Genomic DNA, 13,916 nt, shown 5'->3' with positions numbered 1-13,916 from the left:
ATGACACCCCGAGGAGTCTCACAATGACACCCCGAGGAGTCTCACAATGACACCCTCCAGGAGTCTCACAATGACACCCCGAGGAGTCTCACAATGACACCCTCCAGGAGTCTCACAATGACACCCCGAGGAGTCTCACAATGACACCCCGAGGTGTCTCACAATGACACCCCGAGGAGTCTCACAATGACACCCCGAGGAGTCTCACAATGACACCCCGAGGAGTCTCACAATGACACCCCGAGGAGTCTCACAATGACACCCTCCAGGAGTCTCACAATGACACCCCGAGGAGTCTCACAATGACACCCTCCAGGAGTCTCACAATGACACCCCGAGGAGTCTCACAATGACACCCTGAGGAGTCTCACAATGACACCCCGAGGAGTCTCAAAATGACACCCCGAGGAGTCTCACATTGACACCCCGAGGAGTCTCACAATGACACCCCGAGGAATCTCACAATGACACCCTCCAGGAGTCTCACAATGACACCCCGAGGAGTCTCACAATGACACCCCGAGGAGTCTCACAATGACACCCTCCAGGAGTCTCACAATGACACCCCGAGGAGTCTCACAATGACACCCCGAGGAGTCTCACAATGACACCCTCCAGGAGTCTCAAAATGACACCCCGGGGAGTCTCACAATGACACCCCGAGGAGTCTCACAATGACACCCCGAGGAGTCTCACAATGACACCCCGAGGAGTCTCACAATGACACCCCGAGGAGTCTCACAATGACACCCCGAGGAGTCTCACAATGACATCCCGAGGAGTCTCACAATGACACCCTCCAGGAGTCTCACAATGACACCCCAAGGAGTCTCACAATGACACCCCGAGGAGTCTCACAATGACACCCCGAGGAGTCTCACAATGACACCCCGAGGAGTCTCACATTGACACCCCGAGGAGTCTCACAATGACACCCCGAGGAGTCTCACAATGACACCCCGAGGAGTCTCACAATGACACCCCGAGGAGTCTCACAATGACACCCCGAGGAGTCTCACAATGACACCCTCCATGAGTCTCACAATGACACCCTCCATGAGTCTCACAATGACACCCCGAGGAGTCTCACAATGACACCCCGAGGAGTCTCACAATGACACCCCGAGGAGTCTCACAATGACACCCTCCAGGAGTCTCACAATGACATCCCGAGGAGTCTCACAATGACATCCCGAGGAGTCTCACAATGACACCCCGAGGAGTCTCACAATGACACCCCGAGGAGTCTCACAATGACACCCCGAGGAGTCTCACAATGACACCCCGAGGAGTCTCACAATGACACCCCGAGGAGTCTCACAATGACACCCCGAGGAGTCTCACAATGACACCCCGAGGAGTCTCACAATGACACCCTCCAGGAGTCTCACAATGACACCCCGAGGAGTCTCACAATGACATCCCGAGGAGTCTCACAATGACACCCCGAGGAGTCTCACAATGACACCCTCCAGGAGTCTCACAATGACACCCCGAGGAGTCTCACAATGACACCCCGAGGAGTCTCACAATGACATCCCGAGGAGTCTCACAATGACACCCTCCAGGAGTCTCAAAATGACACCCTCCAGGAGTCTCAAAATGACACCCCGAGGAGTCTCACAATGACACCCCGAGGAGTCTCACAATGACACCCTCCAGGAGTCTCACAATGACACCCCGAGGAGTCTCACAATGACACCCCGAGGAGTCTCACAATGACACCCCGAGGTGTCTCACAATGACACCCTCCAGGAGTCTCACAATGACACCCCGAGGAGTCTCACAATGACACCCCGAGGAGTCTCACAATGACACCCTCCAGGAGTCTCACAATGACACCCCGAGGAGTCTCACAATGACACCCCGAGGAGTCTCACAATGACACCCCGAGGAGTCTCACAATGACACCCTCCAGGAGTCTCACAATGACACCCCGATGAGTCTCACAATGACACCCCGAGGAGTCTCACAATGACACCCCGAGGAGTCTCACAATGACACCCCGAGGAGTCTCACATGACACCCCGAGGAGTCTCACAATGACACCCTCCCATCCTTGTCCATGTCTCCTGTGAGTGTGTATGAGAGCATGTGTGTGAAAGTGAGTGTGTGTGTATGAGTGAATACAGACACCCACCCACAGTCAGTCACACACCAAGTGTCAGTCATAGTCACCCACCCTCTCTGTCACCCACCCCCTCTCTCTCTGTCACCCACACTCTCTCTGTCTCTCTCTCCCCCACCACCCACGCTCACTCTCACACCACCCACACTCTCTCACACCCACTCTCTCTCTCTCTCTCTCTCACACCACCCACACTCTCTCACACCCACTCTCTCTCCCCACCCACTCTCTCTCTCTCTCTCTCTCACACCACCCACACTCTCTCACACCCACACTCTCTGTCTCCCCCCCACACACTCTCTCTCCCCACCTGCTCTCTCTCTCTCTCACACACCGCCCACACTCTCTCTCACACCGCCCACACTCTCTCACACCGCCCACACTCTCTCACACCACCCACACTCTCTCACACCACCCACACTCTCTCTCCCCCACACACTTTCTCTCTCCCTCATACACACACTCTCTCTCTCCCTCATACACACACTTTCTCTCTCCCCAACACACACTCTCTCCCCCACACACACTCTCTCTCTCCCCCACACACCCTCTCTCTCCCCCACACACACACTGCCCCCCCCCCCACATCTTTCCCACACACACACACTCTCTCCCCACCAACACTCTCTCTCTCACACCACCCACTCTCTCTCTCTCTCTCTCTCTCTCTCTCACACCACCCACTCTCTCTCTCTCACACCCACAATCTCTCACACCCACACTCTCTCTCACACCCACAATCTCTCTCTCTCTCTCACACCCACAACAAGGACTAATTGTAATAAAATATAAATGTAATACAATAAATTAACTTATGTCAAAAACGAATGTTGTTCTTAGTACTTACTAGGAATTTATTCAATTTTTTTTTTTTTTTAAAGAGTGGCTAGGGGTGAGTAGGTTTTTGGGTGATTTGTCAAGGTGTGTGTGTGTGTGTGTGTGTGTGTGTGTGTATATACATATATACATACTGTACATACATACATACATATGTATATGTATTGGTCTTATTATTGAATGAAACTGACCAGACTGGAAGAAGCAGGACTCTCTGAAAAATAGGTATCCTCCTGGTTTGAGCCATCCCAGCATCCTTTGCGTCATCGACACTAACTCCGCATCCGACAGGTACATGAACAGCCAGTTAGAGAAGATGAAGTCAAAACTGGTGAGAAGAGAGGTCAGAGGTCTATACTATGACATCACACCCTGGCTCTGTGTATATATATATATATCTAAATTTGTACAATATAACTGTGATGACATACCGGGGTAAGGTCTCTTGGGGTGTGATGTCAGACACTAGTCTAATGTGTATACATATATATATATATATATATATACACATACACACACATTTTTTGTATATCTATTGGACTGGCTTGTGTTCCCTGTCTATCTGCGAGCACCTGGACATCTGTTAAGTATATATTTTTTATTTTCAATTATTATTTAAGGTCTCATGCTTGTGTGCACCCAGCATTTCTCTGTATGTATCTATGTATATAAATAAAGAAGTCCTATATCTGTTTTTCTGTGTTTCTAATAACATCCATCATTTGTTGTCATCAAATTTGAGTGCTGTATATACAGTAGGACTTCTTTTTTTCTCTGTGTGTGTGTGTGTAGATAGATAAATAGATAGATAGAGGTATCTGTACCGTGTTAGCCGAGCTTAATAATCAAAAATGAATAGACGATACTGTTCTGTGGCTATATATATATCCTCTATATATCTATCTCGGTCACTTTTTTGACATCCCACTTTTTTGACATCCCACTCTTGTATACCCTGTCTCTATGACATCACAAACTCCTTTGACCTTTCTTTGCTATGACACCTGACCACTCTTTGCGCTATGACATCACGCCACTGCATATCGTTCCCGTGTGATAGGACACCCCTGCCCAACCATTGTATGACATCACCCTGCCCTGACGCAGGCGCCCCACCTCTGATTAGGCAGCTCCAGCTGTGTGACGTCAGCCTGCACGAAGGTGATGTTTCCGCGGTAACCGTTGTCCTCGCGGTTCTTGTCGATAAAGTTCTGCATGAAGTCCACGGCAGTGACGTGAGAGGCCAGCTTAGCGATATGCCCCGTGAAGCGACTGAGAGGGGAAGAGGTGGAGGCAGAGACAGAGGAAGAGCACGTGAAGGAGAGAAGGACAGATAGGGAATGAGAAAGATGGGGAGAGAGAAGGGGGGAGAGTGGAAGAGAGTGAGGGAAAGACGAAGAAAGAGGGAGGGAGAGGGGAGGAAGAGCGAGGATGAGAGAAAGAGGGAGAGGGGGAAGAAATAGAAGAAGAGCAAGGATGTGTGTGAATGAGAGAAGGAGGGAAATAGAGGGAGGAGAAGAAAGGGAGGAGGAGAAGGAGAGTGCAAGAGATAGAGAGGGGGCGAGAGAAAGTAGAGAGAGAGCGGGAGTCACTAAGACTCAGTCAATTAGCAAAGCATCTGCTTACAGCCATATAAACTGGTTTATCCGCATCCTTTACCCCATACGCCTTCCCCTATATCCCAAACCTATAGAATATCCCATGTTACATTCTATATATGACAGTATAATGCGCATCTCATCTTGTAGGACACAGGATGTAACAGGATACTATATTATTCATTATAAGATAAGTAGAGAACATCGTAAGCCGCCCGCTGGTAACCTCAGAGCCCCGCCATCAAAGTGAGGATCTCATTACTGATGATATCGTTAATATTATGAATTATTAGTATAGGTTCCCCGTCAGAAAGATTCTCCTTTCCGCTTCATGGAATTAGGGCACTGAGACCCTGTTAAATCTCATGTAAGAAATACCCTATAATAACGCATAGAAATTATTATTAATAAAAATACCAAATCACCACAATAGTTTTCCAATGAGAAAGTGTCCCCTGCAAGCTTCACCCATATAGGGATTAGATACCCAATTAAATCCTATATAAAGATAAACGTGTATTAAATAATAAAAAATATAAGTATCATCATTATAGAGATAATAATGGATCTTCCCTTTAAGCTTTTTAAGTGGAGATCCATTAAATCCCATTTCCCCCCCCCCCCCCCCTCCTCTTACCCGATTCCGGCACCGAGTTCCAGCACAGAGAGACCGTCAATACAGGGTAACAGAGAGATAATCTCCGGCTTCTCCTCTTTGGATATGAGCCGAGCGCTGGCATCGAGCATCATCTCCTCCACGGTGGCATTCTGGGAGTGTTCCTCCCAGAACTGGATCATGGTCCGACGGGGGTCTAGGGAAGGACACACAGAGGGGACGGAGTTACAGGAACGATGATGGACTGTATCCCAAGTGGATTCTGGGTAGGAAGAGAGATCGCGTTTGTCTGAAACTGGGCCAGTGTGAACCAGCAAAGGATAGGTTCCCAGTGGAAGAACAATGATGGAAGCCAATGGACCACACAGACAACAAGATTGTTGGACCGGATACCCCTGAATCACTCGGCTAACACAGGACCCCGATACTCATCCCCACACATCACTATCCCCACGGAAAGGAGGAGAACAGTGGGGATGGAAGAAAGGTGACAGGAGTATTATAGAGGAAGGTGGGGACGGAGCATGCGCAGGAAGAGTGCGAGTGACGCCGGGTAACTGCTTAATGCAGAAGGGATAAGAGCCTGGAGTATGATTCCCTTGCCCTGACCAGGGGGGGGGGGCGCTGTTGATTGTTCTGACCGGCACACAGAGGATAAATCTGGTTATTTTACTGGTATTGATGCTGTGCTCATAATAAATCATTTCTACGCGGACACACACCTGTGTGTCACACTCACCTTTTTACATGATACATGGGCTGCAGCAGGGTTCTCAACTCCAGTCCTCAAGCCCTCCTAACAGGTCAGGTTTTCAGGATATCCCTGCTTCAGCACAGTCAAAGACTGAGCCTCCGATTGAGCCACCTGCGCTGAAGGAGGGACTGATAGAGCCGCCTGTGCTGAAGCAGGGACTGATTGAGCCACCTGCGCTGAAGCAGGGATATCCTGAAACCCTGACCTGTACGGCGGGGTGGGGAGCTTGAGGACTGGAGTTGAGCACTCCTGGGCTACATCTTTAAACTCATCGGTCTCAACATGTGCAGCTCGGAGAAGAGAAGAGAAGAGAGGGGGGTGAGAAAGGAGGAAGAGCAGAGTATGAGAGATAGAAGGAAGGGAGAGAGGGGTGTGAGGAGTGATAGAGTGGGTGTGAGGGAGGGGAGGAAGAGGTGCTGGAACAAGAGGTCTCTGGTGAGAGTGGTGGATGTATTGAGCAGCCGCCCAGCAGAGGAGGTGGAACTTAATACAGTAAAGAGTTGCACTGGCGGACGCTCCACAGACGAGCATCATGTTCTGGACCCCTGTGTGTTTAACCAAAGCGTTGTATCATCCCTAGAATGTGTCCTCTATCACCTCTGCTGGGGGGCTGCTCTCTGCATCCACTACACAGACAGGCTTCATGGTAGACCAGGAGCAATTGGGCACCCTCCGTTTCCTCACGCTCCCGACCCTTTATCTGACTTCTCCCCTGTGTAGGATTCCTTCCGTGTCAATCCCAAGCTTGTTAGGATTCATCTGCTATCCTCCCTCTGCTGGGAAGCGGATCCGCGTCCCCACCACTCACAGAAGTATAAATGAAGTCAAATAAGGACCACTTGGTCCTTACAGTCTCACCCTCTCACAGTCTCACCCTCTCACAGGCTCGGTCCTTACAGTCTCACCCTCTCACAGTCTCACCCTCTCACAGGCTCGGTCCTTACAGTCTCACCCTCTCACAGGCTCGGTCCTTACAGTCTCGCCCTCTCACAGTCTCACCCGCTCACCCTCTCACAGACTCGGTCCTTACAGTCTCACCCTCTCACAGTCTCGGTCCTTACAGTCTCACCCTCTCACAGACCCAGTCGTTACAGTCTCACCCTCTCACAGTCTCACCCTCTCACAGTCTCACCCTCTCACAGACTCGGTCCTCACAGTCTCACCCTCTCACAGTCTCACCCTCTCACAGACCCAGTCCTTACAGTCTCACCCTCTCACAGTCTCGGTCCTTACAGTCTCACCCTCTCACAGTCTCACCCTCTCACAGACTTGGTCCTTACAGTCTCACCCTCTCACAGTCTCACCCTCTCACAGTCTCACCCTCTCACAGACTCGGTCCTTACAGTCTCACCCTCTCACAGTCTCATCCTCTCACAGTCTCACCCTCTCACAGTCTCACCCTCTCACAGACTCACCCTCTCACAGACTCACCCTCTCACAGTCTCACCCTCTCACAGTCTCGGTCCTTACACTCTCACCCTCTCACCGTCTAACAGTCTCACCCTCTCACAGTCTCGGTCCTTACACTCTCACCCTCTCACAGCCTCGGAACTTACAGTCTCACCCTCTCACAGACCCGGTCCTTACAGTCTCACCCTCTCACAGACCCGGTCCTTACAGTCTCACCCTCTCACCGTCTAACAGTCTCGCCCTCTCACAGTCTCACCCTCTCACAGTCTCGGTCCTTACAGTCTCACCCTCTCACAGACTCGGTCCTTACACTCTCACCCTTTCACCCTCTAACAGTCTCGCCATCTCACAATCTCACCCTCTCACAGACTCAGTCCTTACAGTCTCACCCTCTCACAGTCTCGCCCTCTCACAGTCTCACCCGCTCACCGACTCGGTCCTTACAGTCTCACCCTCTCACAGACTCGGTCCTTACAGTCTCACCCTCTCACAGTCTCGCCCTCTCACAGTCTCACCCTCTCACAGACCTGTCCTTACAGTCTCACCCTCTCACAGACTCGGTCCTTACAGTCTCACCCTCTCACAGACTCACCCTCTCACAGTCTCACCCTCTCACAGTCTCACCCTCTCACAGTCTCACCCTCTCACAGTCTCACCCTCTCACAGTCTCACCTTCTCACCGACTCGGTCCTTACACTCTCACCCTCTCACAGTCTCACCCGCTCACCGACTCGGTCTTTACAGCCTCACCCTTTCACAGACTCGGTCCTTACACTCTCACAGACTCACCCTCTCACAGTCTCACCCTCTCACAGACCCGGTCCTTACACTCTCACCCTCTCACAGACCCGGTCCTTACACTCTCACCCTCTCACAGACTCGGTCCTTACAGTCTCACCCTCTCACAGTCTCGCCCTCTCACAGTCTCACCCTCTCACAGTCTCGGTCCTTACACTCTCACCCTCTCACAGACTCGGTCCTTACAGTCTCACCCTCTCACAGTCTCACCCTCTCACAGTCTCACCCTCTCACAGTCTCACCCTCTCACAGTCTCATCCTCTCACAGTCTCACCCTCTCACAGTCTCGGTCCTTACAGACTCACCCTCTCACAGTCTCGGTCCTTACACTCTCACCCTCTCACAGCCTCGGTCCTTACAGTCTCACCCTCTCACAGTCTCGCTCTCTCACAGTCTCATCCTCTCACAGTCTCACCCTCTCACCAGTCTCGGTCCTTACACTCTCACCCTCTCACAGACTCGGTCCTTACAGTCTCACCCTCTCACAGTCTCATCCTCTCACAGTCTCACCCTCTCACAGACTCACCCTCTCACAGTCTCACCCTCTCACAGTCTCACCCTCTCACAGTCTCACCCTCTCACAGACTCACCCTCTCACAGTCTCACCCTCTCACAGACTCACCCTCTCACAGTCTCGGTCCTTACACTCTCACCCTCTCACAGTCTCGGTCCTTACACTCTCACCCTCTCACAGTCTCACCCTCTCACAGACCCGGTCCTTACTGTCTCACCCTCTCACAGACCCGGTCCTTACAGTCTCATCCTCTCACCGTCTAACAGTCTCGCCCTCTCACAGTCTCACCCGCTCACCCTCTCACAGACTCGGTCCTTACACTCTCACCCTCTCACAGTCTCGCCCTCTCACAGTCTCACCCGCTCACCGACTCGGTCCTTACTGTCTCACCCTCTCACAGACTCAGTCCTTACAGTCTCACCCTCTCACAGTCTCGCCCTCTCACAGTCTCACCCGCTCACCGACTCGGTCCTTACAGTCTCACCCGCTCACCGACTCGGTCCTTACAGTCTCACCCTCTCACCGACTCGGTCCTTACAGTCTCACCCTCTCACAGACTCGGTCCTTACAGTCTCACCCTCTCACAGACTGACCCGCTCACAGTCTCACCCTCTCACAGTCTCACCCTCTCACAGACCCGGTCCTTACAGTCTCACCCTCTCACCGTCTAACAGTCTCGCCCTCTCACAGTCTCACCCGCTCACCGACTCGGTCCTTACACTCTCACCCTCTCACAGACTCGGTCCTTACACTCTCACCCTCTCACCCTCTAACAGTCTCGCCCTCTCACAGTCTCACCCGCTCACCGACTCGGTCCTTACAGTCTCACCCTCTCACAGACTCGGTCCTTACAGTCTCACCCTCTCACCCCCTTACAGTCTCACCCTCTCACAGACTCACCCTCTCACAGACTCACCCTCTCACAGACTCACCCTCTCACAGACTCACCCTCTCACAGACTCACCCTCTCACAGTCTCACCCTCTCACAGTCTCACCCTCTCACAGTCTCACCCTCTCACAGACTCACCCTCTCACAGTCTCACCCTCTCACAGACTCACCCTCTCACAGTCTCACCCCCTCTCAGTCTCACCCTCTCACAGACTCACACTCTCACAGTCTCATCCTCTCACAGACTCACCCTCTCACAGACTCACCCTCTCACAGTCTCACCCTCTCACAGTCTCATCCTCTCACAGGCTCACCCTCTCACAGTCTCACCCTCTCACAGTCTCACCCTCTCACAGCCTTGGTCCTTACAGTCTCACTCTCTCACAGACTCGGTCCTTACAGTCTCACCCTCTCACAGACTCGGTCCTTACAGTCTCACCCTCTCACCCTCTTACAGTCTCACCCTCTCACAGTCTCACCCTCTCACAGTCTCACCCTCTCACAGACTCGGTCCTTACACTCTCACCCTCTCACAGACTCGGTCCTTACACTCTCACCCTCTCACAGACCCGGTCCTTACAGTCTCACCCTATCACAGCCTCGGTCCTTACAGTCTCACCCTCTCACAGTCTCACCCTCTCACAGTCTCACCCTCTCACAGACTCGGTCCTTACACTCTCACCCTCTCACAGACCCGGTCCTTACACTCTCGCCCTCTCACAGTCTCACCCTCTCACAGTCTCACCCTCTCACAGACTCGGTCCTTACAGTCTCACCCTCTCACAGTCTCAACCTCTCACAGTCTCACCCTCTCACGGACTCGGTCCTTACACTCTCACCCTCTCACAGACCCGGTCCTTACAGTCTCACCCTCTCACAGTCTCACCCTCTCACAGTCTCACCCTCTCACAGTCTCACCCTCTCACAGACTCGGTCCTTACACTCTCACCCTCTCACAGACCCGGTCCTTACAGTCTCACCCTATCACAGCCTCGGTCCTTACAGTCTCATCCTCTCACAGTCTCACCCTCTCACAGACTCACCCTCTCACAGTCTCACCCTCTCACAGTCTCACCCTCTCACAGTCTCACCCTCTCACAGTCTCACCCTCTCACAGTCTCACCCTCTCACAGTCTCACCCTCTCACAGTCTCGGTCCTTACAGTCTCACCCTCTCATAGCCTCGGTCCTTACAGTCTCACCCTCTCACAGACTCACCCTCTCACTGACTCGGTCCTTACAGTCTTGCCCTCTTACAGTCTCACCCTCTCACAGCCTCGATCCTTACAGTCTCACCCTCTCACAGACTCGCCCCTTACAGTCTCACCCTCTCACAGACTCACCCCTTACAGTCTCACCCTCTCACCCTCTTACAGTCTCACCCTCTCACAGACTCGGTCCTTACAGTCTCACCCTCTCACCCTCTTACAGTCTCACCCTCTCACAGACTCAGTCCTTACAGTCTCACCCTCTCACAGACCCGGTCCTTACAGTCTCACCCTCTCACAGACTCGCCCCTTACAGTCTCACCCTCTCACAGACCCGGTCCTTACAGTCTCACCCTCTCACAGACTCGCCCTTTACAGTCTCACCCTCTCACAGACTCAGTCCTTACAGTCTCACCCTCTCACAGACTCTGACCTTTTCGCATATTTCTAACTTGATTGAGTCCATAGAAGTTATGAATTCCTATATAGTATTCCACGCTACCACCTCTCCTGGGAGCCTGATCCATGCGTCCACTACCAACATAGACATCAGATCACTGTAGACAATTACCACTTCTCCAACCCCAGCCCTCTTTCACCCCAACATTTCAGCTCACCTCAAACTCTCTGAGTTGATCCCAAGCATAGTGGATCCTGTATACCCCCTGTATCCACCCCCCCCCCCCCCCCCCGCCAGCACCTCTGCCAGGAGGCTGCTCTAGGCTTCTACTAGCCAGAAAAACATCAGTTTTCAGTACAACCTATAGTGGATCCCCTATATAGGAATACCATTGTGCCTATCCCAAGATATTTAAGGATCCCTATAATATATTGCCGGTGTCCCTACTGATTGGCACTTCAATGCATCCACTAATCACCAAACCATCATAGACACTCATTTTCACCATCTGATGGACCCTATATTATCTCCAACTCTTCCCGTATACAAGATATCCCTCACATCTATCCCGGGCTTCCTAGGATTCTTATACATTCTGCTATATGCCCCAGATGGGAGGCTGCACCATGCATCCAGGACCCATATAGAAACAATGTAGTTGTATAACCAATATATACGGCCCATAATTGATCTTCTCCTTTCCCCTATAATGGATCCCCTTCTCGCTATCCCAAACCAATTTGGACTCCCCCACACTGCTGGGAGGCTGTTCCATGCCTGCACTACAAAAATAACCATTGTAGTTGATGACAAATCATTTAATAGGGTCAGGGTCTCCTTCCTATTATGGGATAAGAGAGCGTCTCATGCACGAGATTTGTAACATAAGTTAATAGGATCAGTGGCACCTTCCTCTGGTGTGATAAGAGAGCGTCTCGTACTGGGTTTGTAATGAAGCTTATAGGGCCAGTGGGATGCTCGGGTTTACAAGTTAATAGGGTCAGTAAGATGGTGGGGGTAAGAGGTCATCTCACGTATAGGATTTATAATAACAGGTTATAGGGTCATTCAGGAATCCTGGGCAGGCGGTCACGTGTCTCTAACCCTATTGATTATTAAAACCCGGCCCTATTAATTATTCAGATGAAGGTCTAAGCTAATTAATAAACAGAACAACGATATAACGAATGCAATTAATTGAATACAATTAAATAACAACCTTAACCCCTCAGTGACCACATGACATATGCTGTACGTCACGGCCCTTTGCTCGTTTTCAAGGCGGCGTTCGCGATCTGGAGCGCCGCCTGCGAACAAAACCAAAGCGGAGGACCCTGGAAGCGCTCAGGTGAACCGCAATTAACAGTGACATCATCACTCTCCAGCTCATGACATCACACACTAAGAGAATGTGACCTGCCTCATCAAGGTCGATGACACTCTAAAATGATGTCACCACCCAGAAAGATGCCCCCATCCTCACCCCTTTTGGTTGACCACTTACCATCTGCCATGGTAGCCTGTGCAGTCTATGACGTCACAAGATGAACAGTTAAAATTCTTTCTTAAAGGGGCCCAGACACTAAAAGGTGTGTCTACTTTATTAAAAATATATATACAGGGTGATATATCTGAAGGAAATAGTGAGCAAGAAGAGTTTACAAATAAAATAACCGGTAGGGTTTTCTCTCTATAAATATATATATTAAATTATAGGGGGCTATTAGGGGAAATGAAGAATACAGGTGATGTACTAGACTATGACAGTGTGGATAGCTACTCTGGTGCGGCTGAAGCTCCTGCTGTATCTGTTGTATCTCAAGCCCCGTGGCTTCATTCGCAAATGGGAAGATATATGGTAAGAAGGAAACCCCTATATAGCTATATAAGCAAAGGCTGCGCCGCCCCTTTAAAATCTAGCTGACATTGGTGACGTCATGGGTATCTAGCCACACCCCCACGCCTGCTGAGGAGGTGGCCACGCCCATGCCGCCACTGATTGGCTGACAGGGATAGAACCAGGGGCCAGAGGTAAGGGACTCTCTCTCAAGGCGGTGGGTGGCTAATGGGAGCTGGTGTGGGCGGGGCTATGCAGATATGGTCGGGTCTACAGATGGGGCCACTGAGTTCGTTGAAGGGGATTGAAGGGCTGTGATGCAGGTGCTGAGCCAGGAAGGCGGGTCCTCTTCTTAAAGGGGCAACAGCCATATTTAACCATAACGCCAATTAAATGCCGTAGAGATGAAATTGCCCCACACTGTAATGGGAGCAAGTCCCTGCCAATGCAGCACGCCAGCTTATTTCCCCTTAGCAGCAATTGCTCTAGTTAAAGGGGCAATACCAGCAAGCTGCAATCTTCACATTCCAATGTCAGGGACAGGCTCAGCCAGACCTGGGTGTATATGTAATGTAGGGTGACCTGACTGCAGAGTATCAGGGACAGGCTCAGCCAGTCCTCGGTGTATATGTAATGTAGGGTGACCTGACTGCAGAGTATCAGGGACAGGCTCAGCCAGTCCTCGTGTATATGTAATGTAGGGTGACCTGACCGCAGAGTATCAGGGACAGGCTCAGCCAGTCCTCGGTGTATATGTAATGTAGGGTGACCTGACCGCAGAGTATCAGGGACAGGCTCAGCCAGTCCTCGGTGTATATGTAATGTAGGGTGTCCTGACCGCAGAGTATCAGGGACAGGCTCAGCCAGTCCTCGGTGTATATGTAATGTAGGGTGACCTGACCGCAGAGTATCAGGGACAGGCTCAGC

At 51.3% G+C, this 13,916-nt stretch overlaps 1 protein-coding gene across 2 annotated transcripts in view; it reads right to left on the bottom strand.

Annotated features, from left to right (window-relative positions):
• The window catches only part of LOC142465681 (uncharacterized), a 33,945-nt gene that overhangs the window by 15,940 nt on the left and 4,089 nt on the right, over positions 1–13,916 (bottom strand). Inside the window, exons 1-4 of one of the 2 annotated variants that reach the window (XM_075569867.1) lie at positions 12,657–13,078; positions 5,201–5,375; positions 4,082–4,237; positions 3,157–3,293 (exon numbers count right to left, since the gene is read on the bottom strand). In XM_075569867.1, coding sequence (XP_075425982.1) covers positions 3,157–3,293; positions 4,082–4,237; positions 5,201–5,375; positions 12,657–12,666 — 478 coding nt within the window. In that variant the 5' untranslated portion in view covers positions 12,667–13,078. Of the gene's footprint in view, positions 1–3,156; positions 3,294–4,081; positions 4,238–5,200; positions 5,376–12,656; positions 13,079–13,916 lie in introns of those variants that run through there. The other variant, XM_075569868.1, reaches the window with a different exon arrangement.

The sequence above is a fragment of the Ascaphus truei genome, chromosome 14 (assembly GCF_040206685.1).
Source record: "Ascaphus truei isolate aAscTru1 chromosome 14, aAscTru1.hap1, whole genome shotgun sequence".
In the NCBI taxonomy this organism is placed as follows: Eukaryota; Metazoa; Chordata; class Amphibia; order Anura; family Ascaphidae; genus Ascaphus; species Ascaphus truei.
Note: the sequence above shows the minus strand (reverse complement) of the source record. Positions and strands in the feature narration are given on the sequence as shown.